Source organism: Vidua macroura, chromosome 2 (genome assembly GCF_024509145.1).
Source record: "Vidua macroura isolate BioBank_ID:100142 chromosome 2, ASM2450914v1, whole genome shotgun sequence".
Taxonomy (NCBI): domain Eukaryota; kingdom Metazoa; phylum Chordata; class Aves; order Passeriformes; family Viduidae; genus Vidua; species Vidua macroura.
Window position 1 is genome coordinate 61263300 of NC_071572.1, and position 22208 is coordinate 61285507.

At 48.2% G+C, this 22208-nt stretch overlaps 1 protein-coding gene across 1 annotated transcript in view; it reads left to right on the forward strand.

The window, feature by feature from the left end:
• CLPB (ClpB family mitochondrial disaggregase) overlaps positions 1 to 22208 on the forward strand; it is a 74017-nt gene that overhangs the window by 30010 nt on the left and 21799 nt on the right. Inside the window, exons 5-7 of the mRNA XM_053971735.1 lie at positions 1765 to 1893; positions 15920 to 16017; positions 21977 to 22091. Of these exons, the coding sequence (XP_053827710.1) occupies positions 1765 to 1893; positions 15920 to 16017; positions 21977 to 22091 (342 nt within the window). The remainder of the gene's footprint in view (positions 1 to 1764; positions 1894 to 15919; positions 16018 to 21976; positions 22092 to 22208) is intronic.

Below are 22208 nucleotides of genomic sequence, written 5' to 3' on the forward strand. Positions count from 1 at the left end.
TTTAGACATTTACATATTTCATGTATAAATATTTTTTCATAAAAACATCCAAATCGAGAGGGTGTGCTCCACAACCACTGCACAGAATATATTACAGACATTTATATGGATGACATGAAGGGAGACAGAGGGCTGAAAATTTCCAGGCACCCAGTGATGGATGGTGGATGAGGCTTCCCCTGACGCTTTATTGAGTTTCCGATGATTATCTTTCTCAGAGACATTTTTTACAGATGACGGCCAAGCTGTCACAACGGACCATGGGGGAAAAAACCAACAATAATAACACTTTAATCTCTTTACTGCGCTGCTCCCTAGTATCTCAGATTCATCTTCCCTGACGCACGCAGTTCATTATCCTGCTCCTCCCTAGGTAGGAAATGACGACAAATAAATATACATACTCACCCTGTGTGCTTGGAGAAAAGACCCAGGGAAGGAAAGGAGCCAGGGCATTAATTGATCTTCCTGGAGGGACTGTGGTTCATTAGTGGAGATGCTGGGCTCGGACAGCATCAGGTATTCATCACAGTGTTTCTCTCTTCTGAACTTTTTACTCTCCCAGGAATCTTTTGATGGCTCTTAGGAGGGACCGTGAAGTCCCTGCAGCCCATCCACTTTCCAGCTCTGCTTGCTTTGCCATAGCACAATATAAGGTGTTCAGAGCACTTGGAAGCTCTCCCTGACCCTGGATCTGGGTCTAATGAGTTATAGGTACAGACCCTTTCACTGAGGAGCTGGACACACCTCCAGGAGCAGAATTTGCCCCACCAGGTGGATGGTGTTCATTTGAATGGAGACAGTTCCACCATCACTCATGCTCCATAGGTGGACAGGGTATTTATGGGGCTTCCCCTGTGCCATTGTCTCACCACCCTCACAGGGAAGAATTTCTTCCCAATATTCAATCTTACCCTGCCCACTGTCAGTTTGAAGACATTCCTACTTGTCCTGTCATTATCTACCCCTGTAAAAAGTCACTCTCTCTTATTTTTTTTTTGCTGATTACTAAAGCAAAGAGTTTAAAATCCTGGTTTTCTAAAGCCTGATCCTCAGACCAGCTACAGGACAGCAGGGGTGCTGCAGACCCTTCCTTCAGAGCCATGCTCTGCTGAGACACATGGACTTATGTGCTGGAGACTCCCAAAATCAGGAATTTGCTTGAAGGCCAAGCCATAGTGGGGCAGCATTCATTCCTGTCACAGCCTCCCTTCTGTTTGCTAAAATGGATATTTAGATTAGATATTGGGAAGAAATGCTGCCCTGTGAGGGTGCCAAGGCCTTGGCACAGGTTGCCCAGAGAAGCTGTGACTGCCCCATGCCTGGAAGCGTTCAAGACCAGGCTGGACAGAGCTTGGAGCAAACTGGTCTAGTGGAAGGTGTCCCTGCCTATGGCAGGGGGTAGAACCAGATGAGCTTTAAGGTCCCTTCCAAGTCAAGCCATCCTGTTACCCTACAATAAATGGCTGGAAAAAGGCTGAGGTCTTCGCTCAGGTGTTCTCCACCCACCTCTTCCTCTGCCTGGGCACTGTGTAGGTAGTCACTGCGATACATGGAAATTATGTTGTCCTTATCTCTACTGCTGCTCAGTGGAGTGGCAGCAATGGCCACCAGAAATCCCCCCTGGTGGTCCCAGAAAAAGGTCACAAAGCCCTTAAGAAGCTTCCTGCCTGGTATGGGGTGGTGGGTCCTGCTGCTGCACATCCAGATGAGCGTTCTGTCGTTATCTCAGTGAGCTGAGCTTTCACTCTTTGTCCCCTGCAGTCCTTATCACCCGGGAGGATGACTTCAACAACCGTCTCAACATCCGAGCCAACTTCAAGGGCTGCACAGCTCTACACTATGCAGTTCTGGCTGATGACTACCTGACAGTCAAACTGCTGCTGGATGCAGGTGAGTTTTGTAGTTCCACCCAGCTCATGGGCCAGGAGCACTTATGAGTCAGCCCATCTTACAAAACTGTCAGGTTCAGACACAGGCCACATTCTGTCACTGTCACAGTTTGATGTGATTTGCTGTTTGCTTTCATATCTTTACTTTTTAGTTTCTGTGTTCCCATTCATTCCCAGTGTTTTTTTTCCATGTGCTTCCAGTGGTATTTCTCACCTTAGTCATTGAGTTTTTCCTTTCCTCCTGCAGTTCAACAGCCAGGGAATCATGGAATCTTGGAATGGTTTGGGTTGGAAGGAACCTCAAAGATCATCCAGTTCTAACCCTCTGCCATGAGCAGGGACACCTTTCACTAGACCTGGTTGTGCCAAGCTGCATCCAACCTGGCCTTGAACACTTCCAGGGATGGGGCAACCACAGCTTCTCTGGGCAACCTGTGTCAGGGCCTCACCACCCTCACAGGGAAGAATTTCTTCCCAATATCCCACCTAACCCTGCCCTCTGTTAATGGGAAGCCGCAGCCCTTTGTCATGTCGCTCCAGGCTCTTGGAGCACTCTCCAGCTCCCCTGGAGCCTCCTTAGGCAGTGGCAGGTGCTCTAGTCTCCCTGGAGCCTTCCCTACTCCAGGCTGAACACCCCCCATTCTCTCAGCCTGTCTCCAGAGCAGAGGGACTTCAGCCCTTGGAGAGCTTCTGTGACCTCTTCTGTTCACACTCCAGCAGCTCCACACCCTTCTAATGCTGGGAGCCCCATAGCTGGACTGGGTGCCCCACATGCCCCCCCATTGGTCTCTACTTAGTATTTTTTCATTTCCCACCTGCAGTATTTACTCAGGCCTTCTGTCATATCCCTCATGTCCCTTTGTGGAATGGAAGGGTCCTCACTATACCAGGAACAGATCTACTCTGTAGACAAGGCACAGGATAGATGCTGGTACCCAGATGAAATGGTGGTCACTCAAGTACTGTTGGCACCGGGACAATGCAGCTCTTGTGAGAATTAGTCGGAATTAACTTATGCAGTTACTGGTCCTCCTGGTTAAATCACAGGGCCCTTCTCCTCATGGAGCCTGCTTCACTGTCATCTCATGTATACTCACCTGGGCAACCTGTTCAGTGCTCAACTGTCTTCATGGGGAAAAAGCTTATCAGCACTAGTGGAGTAGAATGAGAAGATGCATTTAACCAACAGAATAGGAATGTGCTGCCATGACAACAGTTTTTATATGTACCCTCCTGCTGTTCATTCTGGAATGATATTTGTGACTCTTGTGCTGTTCTCCAAAGCTGGCATCTGCTTAGTGTGTACCTGCACATGCACAGTGCATCAGACCACCAAGCTGGTCCATAATTCTGCTTTCCTCCAGATGTCATGTCTTCTGTCCCCAGCATTCCTTCTCCTCCAGCAATTTCAACAGCTCTCCTCCTATGATGTCCCTAAGGTCACCTGGAGATGAGCCAGCCACAGCAATGATATCCCTGCCTCAGAAGTATACTGCCAGCAGCCTCTGCCAGGTGGAACATAAAGTCATAAAGGTCACCTGTCGCAGCCTGGCCCTACCAGAGACAGGCTCACTAGGGTCTGGTTGGCCAGATGCTGATTTTTCCAAAGATTTCAGGAATGTTGTAGTCTTCGTGGTGTGGGCATCTCAGAAGTTAATTCTAGGGACGCAGACAAGTATGTAATGGTATGATGTGGTCTCATAACGCTCATTCTTTAAGAAAGCAGCTAAAAAGATAATAGAAAGTAGCATCTGTGATGGCTAAACATCCCCACATGGGATGAGGAAAATTAATTGTGGCAACATTGAACCTTGATACTCATCTGTATTATGTGCTTGTTATCCTTCACAAATAGAAATATATGAGTGAAAGAGTAAGATTCTGTAGCACTGAGCTGCAAGTCATGGTTTCTCTGGGAGCCTTACAGATACCTTACAGAGATAAGGCCTGGCTTATCTCCAGCTCCTGGCCATAAATTAACCCAAAAACAAAGGAACCAATGAAAGAAATTCTATTGTAAAGGCAAGGTTCCTTGCAGGTAAGAGAGCTGAAAAAGCAGGCAACTGCTCAGGAAGCAGTGGAACTGTATGGACATGGTGGCTGGGAAGTCTTCAGACAAAAATACTGTCCCCCCCAAAGTGGGTTCCATTACATTTTTCTGACATAGAAGCCTCCCTCCGTGTTCGTAGCAAGTGTGGGCATTGCATGAACAGAGAACCTGGCATAGTCCCAGAGCGTATGACTTACTGCACGTCTGTTGCATGGGCCAAGCAGCACCTGCTCAGCAGTCACTTGGCCACAGGCACTGATGGTCAGAAGGTCTTCAACAAGACCTCTGGGATCCCTCAGTTGTGGACAGGGATGCCCACAGGAGGAGCAGAGCGGAGCAGTCTTTACCTGCTTGAGCAACGGGTTGTGAATGCACAGATAAGGGCATTGTGGAAGGGCCTCCACAGTGCAAGGGCCTCTGGAATGTTACAGAGAGTGGCAGTGGGGTTGAAGGGCTCTAAAAGTCCTTGTCTCAGCAGTATTGGGAACAGATCTGTGCAGAGAGTCTGTACTGGAGGCTGGTGAGTGTTTGACATATGTCATGGTGTGAATCATAGAATCACAGTATGGTTTGGACTGACCGCTCCCAGCTCTCCCAGCCTGTCTCTGGAGCAGAGGGGCTCAGCCCTCAGAGCACCTCTGTGGTCTCCTCTGGACTCACTCCAGCATTTCTAGATCCTTCTGTTGTTGCACCCCAGAGCTGGAGGCAGCACTGCAGGTGAGGTCTCACCTTCTCAGCTGGGGACTGGGGCAGAGGGGCAGAATCACCTGGAATAGTATTTTCTACAAAGATACCTGCTTCTCATTTCTGCCTTGGAAAGCCTCCTTTCATGACACATATTATCAGTTGATTGAAAGTACCAGGGCAGCTCCTTGGTCACCCTAAGTACAGGTAAAAGATAGGTGCAAATAAGTGAAGTTGGCACTAAAGATTTTTTCCATCCTGAATAAATCATTGTAAGGAGTAAGTCCACCTTATTTCTCCAGTTGTGCCCTGCTTAGCTCTCCGAGTACTCTTCAAATCCAGGCCTCACTTCACAGAGGCAACTGTTCTTCTTGTTCCAGAGATATTTCTCTCTCTGTCCTGGAGCCACTGCCATCCCTGTGAATGGCCCTTTCTCTGCCTGGTGCCCACAGAGAGTTCTTTGTTTGTAGCAAAGTGTCTCAGCTTGAAAGAATTCACTTGGATCTCAGAAAAAAAAAAGGCATTTAACAATCTGTGGGACTGTGTTTGTTTCAGTACAAATGGAAGGATTGTGTGAAATCAAAGTGAAAATTCAGAACTTAGCCAGAATATGTGATGGTCACTCATCACTGTTCTGTTCTTAGTCCAGCCCCACAGAAATCCTTCTGGATCCTGCTCAAGAGCCTCAGAGTTCATTTCCAAGCAGAAATCCTTGTCTTGTAGAGCATGTCCCAGTGCTCAGATCCTGGAGACAGCAACTCACCAGTGGGAATCTCCATCTGGTGATGGTGTGAAATTCCCATTGGATCCCCTCCCAAGGCTGAGTTCACAGTGTTCCTCAGATTAATCCCTGTTCATTGTCCATAATACTCACTTACCCTTTGCAGTCATGGTTTAGGATACAGATTTATGAGGATTATTTGCTAAGTGTAATAAACTTCACCTTTCTGTCAGGTGGACTCTGAGCTTCTGGGGTGACAGCAGACCCTTCCCTGCTCTTCCAGCAAGTTTTGGGTGCTGGAATTGGATTTCCTGATGGGCTTATGATAGGAGGACTTCAGGGCATTCACTGGAGGCGTTCCCCTCCTCCCGGTTCCATGCGATAACAAAGTAGGGGATCCCTGCCTCCTCATCATTGTAATCTGGGATGAATACATGGCCAAGGGTTTTCGTGTGAAGACTGAACACCGTTCAGCACTTTGTGAGGGTAATTCCCCTGTGCTGCCATTGACATCGCACACAGGGTGGCTCCTGGTTGCTGACATGGAACAGGCTCCCCTTCATCTCTCCCTACACCTGCCTTTTACTAAGTCTCCGTTTACTCTCCCTCTAACTTCTCTCGCTGGTGCTCTGCCCTCAGGCCAAAGCCATTAACTGCCCAGCCCCTCTCTGCTCCAACCACATCCCAACCCCCCTGTTGTTTTTTAAGGGAAGCCCCCTGCACTTGCCCCTCACCCCACATCCCTAGCCTTTTGTGGCCCATTCAGTGACTCGCTTGACCCCTCCAGGACCTTATAGCCCTTTGGTCAGCATGTGTGTGGCCAGCAGACCACGAGATGAAGTGGCAGCTCTGTTGTCCTTCCGGGCAGTTGTTGGTGACATTTCACAGTCCCCTGACCTGAGGCAACACCATAAAATATCAGTGTTTGGGGAAGGGGTGGGTGTGCACTCACATCCACAGAGTGCACCAGTTGCTACTGCAGGCGCAATTGATTCCAGGGACTTTGTGTTTGGCTCAGAGGAAGGCAGGCAAGGTCACTAGCTTGCTGGTGACAGAAGTTTCCTTGTTTTAGAGGGAGCTTTTATTATGCCAGTATTTAAGTGAAATAGCCAGTATTAAAAGGTGCAGCTTTCTGGCAATGGCATAACCCTGCCATGGAGCACAGACAACATCAACCTCCCTTCTACAAACAGTTCTGCTCCAGAATCTGTTGCTGAAATGCCGGGAGGCACTGATTCATGTGTCCAGAGTCATGGAGATTTTTCAAGGACTGGAGCCACTCTGCTCTGGTGACAGGCTGGGAGAGCTGGAATTGTTAACCTTGGAGAACAGAAGGCTTCAGGGAGACATTAGAGCACATGCCACTGCCTAAAGAAGCTACAAGGTAGCTGGAGAGGGACTCTGGATAAGTGCATGGAGTCAGAGGACAAGTCAGGGCTCCCCTCTGACAGAGGGCAGGATTAGATTGGATATTGGGAAGAAATTCTTCCCTGTGAGGGTGGTTAGGCCCTACCACAGGTTGCCCAGAACAGCTGTGGCTGCCCCATCCCTGGGAGTGTTCCAGGCCAGGTTGGATAGGTCTTGGAGCAGCCAGGTCTTGTGGAAGGTGTCCCTGCCCATGGCAGGGGAGTGGAATGAGGTGGGCTTTAAGGTTGGTTCAGCCCAAACAATCTTGTGATTCTGTGATTCAGAGCTAGGGACAGCACTGCTGCTGCTCAGGGATTTGCCTTGCAGGTAAATGACCCTTCTCCCAGCATGAGAAACTTCGCTTTTCACAGCCTTGTACTGGGAAGACTTGTCATAACTGTGGTAACTTTACAGTAAATTAAAGTTACACTAGACAGAGCACAGAAGAAGATGCTGCAGCAACTGTCTTAGGTTGGAGCTTACAGAATGCAAAATCAGAATATTGTGAGCACTTGCTTATGTATACACCTGAAAAACTAGGCACAGGAAGAAGCGTAGGAGCAAGATTCCCCTGGTGTGTAGCAGCTCAGCTGCCATTTTTCTAGGATCTCAAAATTAATTTCCAAGTGCTTTTCTGAAGTGTGTTTGGTGTGTGTGTGTGTGTCCATGTCGCAAGGGGCTGTCTGAATTGTCATCTGCTGACGTGTGGAAGTGTTGTTTCTACGTGGTTGTGTGGCAGTACACTACTCTGCTGCTGCATGTAGGTGGGTAGGGGCTTGTATTTCCTACCCTTGCCTAAAAATAGAGCAGTTCCTTCCTTCAGAGATTGACCTATGCCAGTTCGTGGGACCTCCCCTCTCTCTGTCTCCACTGCAGAAACCAACACGTGCCCTCCTGCCAAACCTGAGCAGGCTCCATATGTCCCCCATTCTCCTCCATGCTCTCCTCATCCCTGACTGCCCTGCTTTCTATTTCCCATCTTCAGAAATCATCCCCTCTGCTCTCAGCTCCACCTAGAGCCAGCAGACAGGCTGACCAGGCTGTTACTGCATTGGAAATGCCTCCTGCAATACATCTGTGGGGAGATCACATGATCACAAAATGGTTCAGGATGTAAAGGTCTTCTCATTCCATCCCACTGCCATGGTCAGGGACACCTTCCATTAATTTAGATTGCTCCAACCCCATCCAACCTGGCCTTGAACATTTCCAGGAATGGGGCAGCCACAGCTTCTCTGGGCAATCCGTGCCAGGGTCTCACCAACCTCACATGGCAGAATTTCTTCCTAATACCCAATCTAACCCTGCCCTCTGTCAATGGGAAGCCATTCCCCCTTGTCCTGTCACTCCTTGTCCTTGTCCAAAGGTCCTCTTCAGCAATCTTGGAGTCTCTCATCTCTAATTAGATGTGAAAGAGAGAGAGGAAGAAATGAACTTACATTTGTGAAAACATTTTAGCTGAAGCTGCAATAACCTGGTCTGCTGAACTCGATTTGCTAGTAAATTTAGCCCAGTGCATTTATTCGTAATGTGCACTCACCTCCTCAATCCACTGTAAGTGCAAATCTTGTGAGTAGGGTGAGTGATGGGTAAACAGATTATGTAGCCAACATTGCAAGAGATGGGCTTTGGACATCAGAAAGCAAAAGTGCTTGTGGTATTCTCTGGAAAAATCAGGTTCTAATTAATTGAGTTTTTCTAACCCAATTAATTTCTTATTAACTACTGCATAATATGTCTTGGAGTGTTTTCTGTTGCATCCCAAATTTAAAGGGTCCATTCTTCCAGAGGGAGAGTAAAGGATATCCCTAGAGAGTAGGCTCTCAGGTCCCCAGCAGCCACTTCCAGAGAGGAGATAGCTTTGATTTTAACACATCCAGAGAAAGTAACATTGAGGTTTTGCTGCAGTCAGCAGTTATCACAGTAAAAAAGAGCTCAGGGCAGAACAACTCCCTCTGTACAACTCCCTGAAAGGAGGGTGGAGCCAGGTGGGGGTCAGGCTCTTCTCCCAGGTAACAAGCAACAGGATTAGAGGAAACTGCCTCAAGTTGTTGCAGGGGAGGTTTAGTTTGGATATGGGGAAAATTTCTTCCCCCAAAGGGTTGTTCAGGCTTGGCACAGGCTGCCCAGGGCAGTGTTGGACCATGGAGGGATTTAAAAGCCTTGTGGGTGTGGCACTTGGGGACATGGGTTAGTGCTGAGGGAGTGGTTGGACTTGATGCTCTGGCGAGGCTTTTCCAACCCAGAAAATTCCATGAAACTATTCTATGACAGGCTCTGTAAACCACGCTATGGAGAGTAAGGCTCTGTACAACCTGTGTGGCTTCCTCCTGTTTTTTCCTTTAGAGTGGCTGGGACAAGGTTTAGCTTACAAGCAGGTCAGAGCATACAAATGCAGCCACTGTGGATGCAGCTGTCCCCAGGAATGCAAGTCCCAGCGGCTGGCTGGACCCTTTTTGGTGAGTCACAGGCATGGTAGCTGTCCTGGGTGGTCTGCTGTGGAGGTTTGCTGCCCAGGCCAGCTGTCATGCCAGAGTACCTGACATCCTCTCTCCCTCTCCATGCTCATATTTAGAAGGGAATGGGATAAATTCCGTATTGATTCCTTCTGTTGCACTGTAAATTTTGCAAAAGATGATTAAATAGTGCAATAGCCTCTGCGAGTGCCGAGACTCAATGTGTTCTGGGACGGTGTATTGATCCTTTGTCTGACCGCAGCCAGTTCCACTCCCTACCATGCCAGACCTGTAATTAAAATCCTATGAAAGTGGGATTTAGAAACCAATCATATCCCAGCATTAAGGCATCCAGCATCCCACCGTGGTGGGAGCAATAAGAGTCCAAAGTGCCAGCACATTTCTGTCAGTGTTGAAGCACTTAGGAATAGTTTTCACTTAGGGCAGGGGAGCAAACAGATCTGTCTTGAAGTGTTTTTGGGGACAAACTTGACAGTGACAAAATGTTTGGTATGATCTTAAGAGCTCTGCACACATGGGTATGTGGAGAAAGGGTGATGGATATATAGGAAGAGAATGATTTTGTAGTTTCCTCTCTCTTACCTTACAAAACAAGAGTCAGGAGTCAGGTGGATTGTTTTCACATGCAGTTGTCAAGTAGGCATGGACCAACTTACACTCGGGTTCCAATAAAGCAAGAGTGAAAGGTGCACACATTTAAGACATTCATTTATTCTTTCCCTATTTCTTCTATTGCAACTTTCCCATTCGCTGTAGAATCAGAGAACAGTTTTGGATTGGAAGCAACCTTCAGGCTCATCTTGTTAAAAACCCTCACCATGGACAGGACACCTCTCAATAGATCAGGTTGCTCCAAGTCTTGTCCAGCCTAGCTTTGATCTTTATCACTTATGGAAACTCACCATCTCAGGCTGACTTCCAGCTTCTAATAAGGCTCAGAGGTCCTAGCTTTCATTCCTAAAGAAGGGGCTTCTTTTAAATCCTTTTTTGCGTGGTTTTTTTTACATTTAATATGCCAGAGCAAACACTTAAATGGATTTTCTTCATCTCCCCTGGGTTTGGAAGGATGATGGTGTGGTTTCTCCCTTTAGAAGAAGTTCCTAACTCTTCTTATGATAAGGATTTTAATAAATATCGTGGGTTTCTTCAGTCTTTACATCCATGTTTCTGACAGTTATCTGCTGGTGGGCTGCTGCTTTCTTTCTAGCAAGATCCATGTTTTCCCCTTGTGGTACAAAGCTCCTTGGCCATGGATTCTTTGCTGGATTTTCTGGTGAGGAAGTTTGGCATGAACATGTGTCCCATTGCAGTGTGGTACTTAGGAGCTGAGGTTTGGAGAAAACCTTTTGGTTTGTCCAAGACTGAATTAAGGCTTGCACCTTGTCTTGGAAGGTTTGTGACTGCCAGAGTCTTAGTCTCTGGTTTCCATCAGTTTAACAATTTATTGGTGTTGTGCTCTTTACCCTTGCAGTCCCTGGGCTAGTTTTCCGTGTGTTGCTGTTCCCTTCAGTCTCTCAGAGGGGTCACCTTTGCGCTGTATCTTCCCTGTTTGGTCAGGGCATTTCATTCTGTACTAATCCTGTGTCACTGGTTCATACAATTGCTTTTCTTACCTTCATTTTGTTTCCAGTCTTTAATAGCTGACCTCACCACTCCACCAGTGGGGCTCAGTCCTTTCCTGCAGTCCAGTTTACATGCTGCTTTGACCAGTCTCCTCCTTTTCCTCTGTTCCAGCTTATGCATCCCCGTCCTGAGACTGTTGTGTCTGTCCAAGTACATAAAGATTTGTGTTCAGTCTGGTTCACAAGGTTTGGGAGCACTGGTTAAGCTGCACCTCCAAGAGGACCTCTCCTTACTTGTTGCTACCTGCCCTTGTCAGATCTGACCTTCATCTCAGAGCTCTGAGTATCTGCTTTTCCATTTAAACTCTACTCCATAAATGTCTAATTCTTAGTTAAGTCTAAATCCTTCCTTCACAGAATCACATAATGATTTGGATTGGAAGGGACCTTAAGCTCATCCAGTTCCAACTCCCTGCCATGGGCAGGAACACCTTCCACTAGAACAGATTGCTCTAAGACCCATCCAACCTGGCTGGACAAATTTAGGTTGGAAAGGCTTCTTGTGCTTTGAGAGTGAGGCCACTGGACCAAGGGAGCACAGGTCTTGTTCCCTAGAGCTCTGTGAGGGCTGCTGCCAGCCCAGGGCTGTGCATTAGGCAGCACTTGATGTGGTAGAACTGGAGCTGGTGCAGGTGCCATGTGTGTGCCCAGGTAGACAATAAGACCAAAGGGATCTTGGCTTGTGTCACCAATAGTGTGGCCAGCAGGACCAGAATAGTGACTGATCCCTGTACCAGGCACTGGTGAGGTCGCACCTCAAATCTTGGGTTCGGTTTTGTGCCCCTCATGGGAAAAAAAGGAGGTTCAGGTAGGACCTTCTCACTGTCTGCTACTACTCAACAGGAGGTTTTAGCCAAGGCAACAAGTGACAGGACAAGAAGAAACAGCCTCAAGTTGTACCAGGGGAAGTTTAGGTTGAATATTAGAGGAAATTTCTTCCCTGAAAGTGTTGTCCCTGGCACAGGCTGCACAGGACAGTGGTGGAGTCCCCATCCCTGGAGGGACTTAACGGATGTGTAGATGTGGCATGTGGGGACAGCCTTGTCTAGGGTGATGGTCACTCATTGTGTCCACTTCCAGCACCCTCAGCAGCAACCACCATGGCTTTGGTACTTCCAGGCTCCTCTTTCTGGGATTTAGTTCCCTTCAACAGAAAAAAAGAGTTTATTTTTCACTCACTTCTGGGGTATTGGATACAACAGAGTCTGCTACACAGAAAGGGATGCTCCCCAAGTCCTCTCAGTGTGCTGGAGCACAGGATGAGTACAAGGCAGTGACCTAAGCAGAATGGGTGCTCACAGAGCCTGGTAAAAGATCTTGAGGAGCTCCTGCGTGCAGTGCCATGAGAAGCAGAGAGAAGTGCCCTCAAGGTTCATCCTTGCTGCCTGTACCCAGGCCTTGCCTGTACCTGTCCTGCCCAGGGGCCAAGTGTGCTTAGACCCTCCACTCAGGACAAACTCGGTGCTGGGGTTCTATATTGGAGAAAACAGCTTTATACTGGAGAGAATGGCTTTGTACTGGTTCAATGGCTTTATACTGGAGAGAATGGCATCCCTATTCATGGCAGGAGTGTTGGAAGTAAATGGTCTTTATGGTCCCTTTGGACTCAAACCAGTCAGCAATTCTGTGATTCTATGAATGGTTTTATAGTGGGGAAAACTACTTCATATTGGGAGAACAGTTTTACACTGGGGAGAGTGGCTTTATGCAGTGGCTGTATTATGTAGGTGGGGATTTGTATCTTTTCCAAGATAACCAGTGATAGATAGGACAAGAGGAAATGGCCTCAAGTTGTGCCAGGGGAGGTTTATGTGGGATATGGGGAAAATTCTTCCCTTGAAGGGTTGTCTGTCCACCCCTGGCACAGGCTGCCCAAAGCAGTGGTGGAGTCCCCATCCCTGAAGGGGATGGCTATGTAGTTGTGGCACTTGGGGACGTGGGTTAGTGGTGGCTCTGGCAGTGCTGGGGGAATGGTTGGACTCAGTGGTGTCAGAGGGCTTTTCATACCTAAAATGTTCTGTGATTCTATTCTTGTTGAATGGCTTTATAGTGGGAGAATGGCTTTTCCTGACTTTTGTGACTGAAGCAGTGCAGTCTTCTGTGCCGGAGACTTGCTCAAGCACTCAGTTTCCACCTCCACCATATTGTACCTTCCTGACACCAAAGAAGGAAGATAGGAGACATTGAACGTTTTGGCATCTTGTCTTTCCATAACACAGGTCACCACAGGCTACTGCTGCTGCCCAGCTCATTTGCAGGCAGGACCTCTGAGCGGCATCAGACAGGGACTGTCTCATGCCAGTTTTCTGTTCCCACACCCACTGCTGGGAACAGCTCAGGACCCAAACACTCAGCCAGAGGCTACCTGTGTGTATGCCCAGGAGCAGGAGGTTTCACACCATCTGGCTGGGCTGTGAAACAAGGTCCTTAAGAGTCCTTTCCTTGTCCCAGTACTCAGGGCTTTCTCAAGCTGTGATCTGTCCACTCTTCAGAGCAATGTCATTCTCTGGTTGTCTGTATGAAGTTGCAATGCCACTGTGTGCTCTGTCCTGTCTGTTAGAAGTGTGAACCTTTTTCTGGCTGCAGCAGGCTCAGATCTGCTAGTCTTCTGCCCTGACAGGATGTAGTGACAAAAGCAGGGTCTTGGGGCTGCCAAGGATACAGGGAGCATCACTGGTTCCTCCAGGTTCTGTCTGTGCCCTTTGGCATTCTCCTTTTCCTCCTGCCATCTCTCCCTCCTCTTGCTATCCCCATCCCTATCCTGACAGCAGTGGGGGACCTAAGTACCAGTATCTGCTGTGTTGCCAGCTCTATTGACAGTTATCCAGAATCTGAAGGAATTCAAGACAAATTGTTAAGAGGATGGAGTTAATAAAATTTGAAAAATGGAGGCCTGTCACTCCACTAAACTTTTTTCGATCCCACTGACAGAAACATATTTCCCCAATGAGTGACCTTCTGCAGCTGCTGCAGCGCCACAATGCTGGGCGGGTGCAGGGAGAGAACCCCCATGCTATTTATCAAATATTATCAGCCAGGGCCTTCTAATATGAGCATGGAGGGTGGGAGGAGGCCACAGGCTCATACAGCCTGAGGTGCTGCCCAGGTGTCCATCTCCAGCTACAGACAGCGAGTGGGAGGTGACAAATTGCCTTCTATTAAATTGTGGAAGGTTGATGTCCCCTTGGATACTGCTGCAGCCTGTGGCACAGGATGGGAGAGGGCAGGAGAGGAGGTGGGGATGTGGAGTGGGGGTCAGCCAGGGCACTGACAGACCAGTGGCCACTTTTACCTTCTATTAGCAAGCCAAGTGATACTCTTGTGTACTGATTTATGGCAGCATAATATTTTATTGCTGCCAGTACTTGAGGTTGGAATCGACCAGTTATAGGAGTCGGGTTCTATCAATTATTGCAGCAATTAGTCAAGTCGTCAAAGCCATTAACAGGGGAATTAGACCAGTATTGGAGAGCCATTATTGATAGATCCAGGGCAAAGCCAAACAAACCGTCCATCAGAAATGAGAGCAGGCCTAGTCTCAAGGATGTCATCATTTGGAGAAGTCAGGAACATGCCCCACTGGTCACTGCACAGACCCAGGTGGTCTTTGGTGGGGGGGGATCATGGGAGCACTGTCTCTAACATATATGGAGCAGCCAGCCCCAGCAGTGTGTAATCTCACCTGTCTTGATCATGGTCTTTATTTGTGAAGACAAAGCTTGCCATAGAAATTAGTCTGTGTCGAATGTTTATGGAGCACATTTTTCATTCTATAAGCAAATATAGTTCCTTGATGCCAATGCCTAGGAATGGCTAATCTCTCCGCTCCCACAGACTCTCCTTGCTTCATTCATCTGTTCTGATTGCTGCTTGCCGTCACTGAGCACTCCTGGTGCTTTGCGCTGTCTCATGGCACAGAAGCAGCTTGGTCTGCCTCTGCCAAGGTACTTGTATCACTCCCATGTTTCCAGCAGGGTCGCAGAATGATTCAGGGTGGAAGGGACAGGGACACCAGTGAAGTCATCTGGACCAACTGCCCTGCTCAGGCAGGAGCACATTGCACAGAATTGCAGTGGAAGGATTGGGATAGAAGACATCCCAGACTGCTGAGTACAGTTATGAGGTCTTCCTCCACCAGGCTGCTTTCCAAGGCTTGATAACTGGTGGGATGGTTAGTTTCAGCACCAGTTTGGGGAGTTTGCGACCAATTTGAAGGTTCATTCTCATAAACTCTTGCAGTTAGGAGCTGCTGCGGGGTCATGGAGTATACCAGTGTTAGTGACAAGTCTCTGTCTTAGAGACAGCTCCTGAGATACTGAGAGTCAGAGATGAATCCTGAGACCTTGTTTGCCCCTCTGGCTATTGCCCATTGCCCCTGTCTCCTGATATCACCGTGTTTCCCTCCATATACTTCCCATCACTGCAACTGGACCAGTTTGACATGGAATGCTCTTCTGCAATCCAGTGTATCTAGGAGGGATAGCTCTGTCCATGTATGTGTGTTTCTGTGGGGTGCTCATGCAACTCAGTCCAGCTCAGTCTTTGGGATTTGTTGCTTTGGGTTTTTTTTTTTTTTAATTATACTGCAAGGAAGGGTGTGATTTTTCCACAGAAGTGCTCCAGGGGCTCAGTGGAGCAGCTGGTCCACAGGCAACAGCCAGCTTCAGCTTCAGCTTCAGCTCCAGCTTCAGTTCCAGCTGGTACAGGCAGTTATATCCAGCTGGCACAGGCAGCAGTATCCAATTGAAGCTATAATGGTCCCATGTGATTCCCACAGGACTGAGAGTGGGTGCTTTTGTGAGACTGTATTTCCTTCTGATGACCATGTACTCTCATCCCCCCTCAGCAGCTCTTCACTGACAAGCCAGCTGTTACCTGTGACAATCCCTTTTCTTCCTCCCTGGAGATCCATACTTGTAACCACTGGTTGTACATTCTCTCTTTCTGATCCAGACACCCTCCAGAGCAAAGGTTAGGAAGGGACACAGAGAGGATGTTCTTCCTGCTCCTTCTGCCCCAAGACTGAACTCTGAGCTCCTGATCTTACTAATTTCTTGTGCTGTCAGGTGCCAACCCCCTGCAGAAGAACGAAATGGGACACACACCCCTGGATTACGCCCGTGAAGGGGAGGTCATGAACCTTCTGAGAGCATCAGAGGCAAAGGTGAGGCTGAGATTCTGGCCAGTTTGGTTTCCTTTCCCACTACAGGAACAATTTTAAAGATGTCGTGTGGATGTGGCATGTGGGGACATGGGTTAGTGGTGGCCTCGGCAGTGCTGGGTGAGCAGCTGGACTCGATGATTTGAAAGCTCTTTTCCAACCCAAATCATTCTATGATTCTATGATTTTAGGGTGCAAGTGATGGAAGGCCACCTTAGCACCCCTACAGCTCCATCCTTTTCCAAAAGAAGTCTGTAAAAATTAAGAACGTGATGCATAAGGAAAAACACCCACTTCTGTAGTATTTTAAGTGTGGCTGTGCCCACCTCTTCCAAGTTACCATTTCTCATTCAGGACCTGCCCAGGACAGTAATGCTGCTCTGTAACCCCTGGGTGCAGCCTGTTTTTACTGTATTTTCTGAAATTGTCTGTCAAACAAGCAGGGTTGAGAATCCAGAGTTCAGCTATGGCCTGGGATCCAGGTGTTCATGTGCACCAATCTTAAGGTAAAAGACACCCATTTCCATGGTGGGATCTCATCCCTTCAGCCTCCATGTCCCATTTGCTTTAAAGAAGGAAAAGAAACATGTTTGCCATCATGGTCCCAATAAAAATGCCAGGAATCAGTACATTTGTGGAACAGTGGGCTACTAGACAATGAGGGATCTGCAGCTAGATCTCAGGGATTTAAAATTCCTGGGCAGAGGCCTTGTTCAGTGAATTATCAATGGGTAGGAGAGGCCATCAGAGCAGTGACTCATCCCTGAGAGTGTTCAAGGCCAGATTGGATGGGGTTTGGAGCAACTTGGTCTAGTGGAAGGTGTCTCTGCACGTGGGAGGGGTTAGAACTGAGTGAGCTTTAAGATCACTTCCAACCCAAACTCTTCTGTGATACCTTGTGAGCATCATCTCTTCAAGCATCACAGATCAGCTAGGGCAGGGGACTCCCAGATAAGGGGTATTCCCTTCTCACTAGACCACAAGAGTAGGAGCTGAGGCACAAAGGGACCAGGTTTGTCCCTGGCTGCAAAGTTCCTCTGACATTGTGTACCTCAGTGTTTGTTCTATGGGTGTGGAATTTAAACTTGCATGCTATAAACCTGAGGCTAAGAACTTACCACAAGTGGAGGATGAAGGTGATTAAAACTGTGTCAATTACTACACTTAGGAGGTATTACCATGAAATAAACCTGCCAGGTGTCAACTGCTGCACTGTCTGTGCTCACCTCTTAAAGTCATTGCTCAGGCAGGAGTTCAAAACCACATTCCCCAGTGCTAAATAAACCTCTCTCCTTAGTAGGGACAGAGTGATCTTTCCTCTGGAGCTTTCCATACTCCTTCCTGGCAAAGGAAATGCTGCCATGGCTGTCCTCTGTGGTCCTGATGGCTGCTTTTGTAGCCAGTAGCACTATGTGGTCACTTTGGCAGCTCTAAGAGCAAGTTTTCATAAAATCATGAAGGAAGGAACCTCATCTCATTCCACTCCATTGCCATGGGCAGGGATACCTTCTACTAGGCCTGGTTGCTCTAAGCCCCATCTAACCTGGCCTTGAACACTTCCAGGCATGGGGCAGCCACAGCTTCTCTGGGCAACCTGTGTCATGACCTCACCATCCTCACAGGGAAGAATTTCTTCCCAATATCCCATCTAATCTTGCCCTCTGTCTTCCAGGGGGAACCATTCCCCCTTGTCCTAGCCCTCCATAACCTCTCCAACTCTCTTGGGGCCCTTTAGGCCCTGGCAGGGGCTCTAAAGTCTCCCTGGAACCTGCCCTTCTCTGGGTATACACCTCTAGCTCTCAGCCTGTCTCCAGAGCAGAGGTGATCCAGCCCTTGGAGTATCTCCATGTTTATCAGCTTCATTATCCATCATCCCTCCAGCATCCCTCCCAAGCATGGCTGCATTTATGAGAAAACACTCCAAGGGAAGAGGTTCATGAGCACAGCGCCAGCACAACCAAACCTTGGCATAAAACCTGCAAAGAGTGACAGTGTCTTTCACCTTACAGGAAAAAAAATTTAAATACTAAAGGAAAACAGGACATAAACTGATCAGCTCAGACGATGTCGAGGGCATGAGCTAAGCTTTGTGGAGGTCTGGAGAGGGGTTCTTCCATAGGAGGGGCCAAACAAATCTTGAGGTAATTCTTGTGGGTTTAAAGAAAGGTTAAAATGAACTTTCACTGCTCCAAACTCTACATAGAAGGTTGTGCCCAGATTAAGCAACAGCCAGCTTTCAAATAACCAAAAGAGACATTTTTCTCATGAAATATGCTTAAATCAGCAACCTGAGGATGTTCAAGATGAAAAAAGAAGCATGTGAGTCACAGCTGGAAGCTTGTTTTCTTGGAAAGGCCTATCAAAGGTGACTCACTGGGATGAAGTGGACACCAGCTCCTGGTCAGGAGATCTCACACTGCTGCTTCCAGAAGGGAACGGGCAACTGTGTGCTCTTCCTAGCTGAAATATTCCTTAAAAATCCTTCATCAGACACTGATGGAGGCAGGGGAGGTCACCAGATGGGTCTGCCAGGGTGCAAAAAGGAGCTGAATGGCAAAGAAAGACTTGCAAGAGCCAAGCTCAGTCCAGGACCTGCTATCCCACCCAGTGACAGAGGAAAGTTTCAAGTGCTTTTCCCTCCCTTTTAGTCGTAGATACACAAGTACTTGTTTAAATTTCTTCAGACTGTTTATCACTGGGAACCAACTCAAGAGTCCTCAACACCAGGCAAGTGTGGTCTAAGCTCAGGAAAAGCACACACCGAGTTCTGGTTTGTTTTTTTTTAAAGAATAAAGGAAATCAAAATAAATTAAAAATACATATGAAAACTCCTTGTTATTCTGTCACAAGGATATGTAAATAAAATCTATGGGATATGTCCATCCCATAACAGTTCTGCCTATTCATTCTCTAGCAGTGATTAAAATGAGCAATAAATTCTCAAAGACTCTTGGTGGAATGTGGCTGCTGGGGAGGATGAAATCCCGGGAGCACCAGTTTCCCCCCAGCTGAATATTCATCACATGCTGGCTTGGCAATCTGGTGGTTTATATACAAGTACAATCATCTTCCTCAGGAACAGCTCCAGAGATATATTTCCTTTCTCTCCTCCAACTATTACTTAAGCATAAAAACCAAGGCAAGTTTCAAACTGTTCAGGGCAGATTTCCTTATTGGTGCTGGGCTCAAGAGAGCATTTACCCAGCAGATAATTCTACCTGTCCTGCTCTTAAAGAGTTCAGTTATTTTATTCTTCACTTTTCTTCCTTAAAACAACATGTTCTGGCAGTCCAGAAGCCCCCTGTGTTCTGGGCTGATCTCACAGCATGGGCAGCAGCTGAGGTGGGGATTTTGCCCCTCTGCTCCACTCAAGTGAGACCCCACCTATAGAGCTGCCTCCAGCCCTGGAGCTCCCAGCATCAGAAGGACATGGGGCTGCTGGAGCAAATCCAGAGAAGGCCACAGACATGCTCTGAGAGCTGGAGCCCCTCTGCTCTGGAGACAGGTTGGGAGAGCTGGGGTTATTCAGCCTGGAGAAGAGAAGGCTCCAGGGAGACCTTAGAGCCCCTGCCAGTGCCTAAAGGGGCTATAAGAGAACTGGAGAGGGACTTTGGACAGAGACCTGGGGGGACAGGACAAGAGGGAATGGTTTCACACTGCCAGAGGGCAGGGTTAGATAGGATACTGGGAAGAAATTCTTCCCTGTGATGTTGGTGAGGTTCTTGACACAGATTGTGAAGAGAAGCTGTGGCTGCCCCATGCCTGGAAGTGTTCAAGGCCAGGTTAGATGGGGCTTAGAGCAACCAGGTCTAGTGGAAGGTATCCCTACCTGTGGCAAAGGGGTTGGAATGGGATGGTCTATAAGTTTTCTTAAGATCACCCTTCTGTGACTCCATGACTGCCATGCCCACCCCAGTGACAGGCAGACAGCTGCTATCACCTGCCAAAACACAGACTGAGTCCTTCTCTTTTTAAAAATTAAGATTTCTGATGCTTTTGGCCTTGCATCAGAAGAACTTCTTAACCCGGTTGAGTACAGAAGTCTGGTTGCCTCCAACATAAAAGTAGAGCATTGCTCTCCAAGCAGGTAGCACCATTGGGCTCCACTTAAGTGCTGATGCTGAGCCAGGCAAGGGTCATCAGGACAATGGAAGATCAACTGCCAGAGGCTGAGGACAAGATCCCCACCAACACCATTGCACAGCACAAAGCAGGGAGGTGGGAACAGCTGGATGTATATGGAGAGGGGAGCAGATGAGAGAGGAGTGGAAGTTTGTGTCTTATGTAAACTCCAGGCTTAGTGGGGCTTTTTCTTGGAGGTTCCGTCACCAATGGATCTAAAATATGTTTTTCTTGATGGGTATTCTTGTCCTGGTGTCCCCTGTACGGTGTAAGCTAAGGCAGATACTCAGGATGCTCCAGGCCAGCTGCATGACCCAGCTAGGAGCTGTGTTAGCACTTCTGGCCCACTGAATAGCTGGCATGAGTGCAGGGCTCTCCAGAACAGATCCTGAGCAGAAAACGGTACTTGTACACAGGACTTGTACTGTGTCAGTTTTCCAAGGAGGGAGGGAGAGGGCATTGCAGAGGATGGGTATTCCTTCCTTCTCTTCCTGCGCATCTTACCCACTCTCCATAAACCCATGGGAATCGTTGGGTGTCCTAACATCACTGATCACATTCCTGTATCTTCCAAAAGGCCAGAGAGGAGGGAGAGAGAAGAGATTTGTCAGGTTCCTACAGACACAGATGTATGATGAGGTCATACCCAGCGCTGGGGGGATCAGTACAGGCAGGATGTCTATCCCAGAGCTGTTCCACTGGGATCTGCAGGGAAGTTATTGCTCTGTGTGAGGATCAGGGCTGATGGCATCTCTGTTACATGTGAGACTGATAGCACTGGCCAAAATTGGATTGTTTGCTATTTATTATTTTTTAACTTATGTCAGAATCACTGCTAGCCCAGGAGATGTCAGCAGCCTCGCTGGAGGTTATCCACTCCAGCTCCAGCAGCTGGATCCTGCTGCAGCTTTGGCACCTGCCTTCTGGCTTTGTTGAAGGGTGTTTCCCCTTAGTGAGGTGAGTTCAATGACAGGGACTGTTCTGTGGGTGCAGTTACTCACTTGGCAAACCCCATGGGCTCTTTGTGTTCTGTCTTCATCTGAGTCTGGCTTTGGGTGATGAATCTTCCCAAGGCAATGGTCTCAGCTGGGAATGTCCAAGCTCTGCTTGTGGCAGGAAGAGTGCTCAGCAGCCTTTCTAAAGATCTTAGAATCACAGGTTTTGGGTTGGAAATTACTTTATAGCTCACCTAATTTCAACTCCCTGCTGTGGGCAGGGATATCTTCCACTAGACCAAGTTGATCCAAGTCCTATCCAACCTGGCCTTGGCCACTGCCTGGGACGGGGCACCCACAGCTGCTCTTGGCAATCTCTGCCAGGGCCTCACCACCATCACAGGGAAGAATTTCTTCCCAATATCCCATCTAACCCTCAGTGGGAAACCATTCCCCCTTGTCCTGTCACTCCATGCCCTTGTCCGAAGTCCCTCTCCAGCTCAGTGATACTTTACCATCCCTGCAGGATCTGATTGGAGTCTTTGAACAGGAAATGGTTGAGGGGTAGCAAGGTAAATATAGGTAGAACAATCATGGCTTTATTTCCCAAAATAAATAGTGCCTAATGGTTAAGAGCTGTTGAGCAGTGCCATTGTTCCCTCTTTGTCACCAGTATAGAGGTAGCACAGGGTCTGGTTTCCCATCAGCAGAGCAGGATCCCTATTCCCACTCACCCCAGCTTCCATCCATGACAGATGCAGAAATTTCCTCTTGCTAGAGCTGGTGCATCTAGACCAAACTGCATCTGCCCTGGGGATGCTCTGGCCCATAGAGGTCTCTGACATCTATGTACTGGCCCAGTGCTCCATAAAGTCTCTGATCCCTATGTTTTCTTCCCTCCACAGTTCCAGGAGGAGCAGCGCAGGAGGGAGGTGGAGGAACGGCGGAGATTCCCACTGGAACAGCGGCTAAAAGAGCACATCATTGGTCAGGAGAATGCCATAGCCACAGTGGGGGCAGGTAGGACCCTTCACATGCTGCCAACTCTGCCCTCCCACACCTGCCCCACAGGGAAATCAAGCTGTTCCCTCAAGCCTTGATCTGAGGCTGCCTCCGGGCAGGTCTGCGAGATTGCTG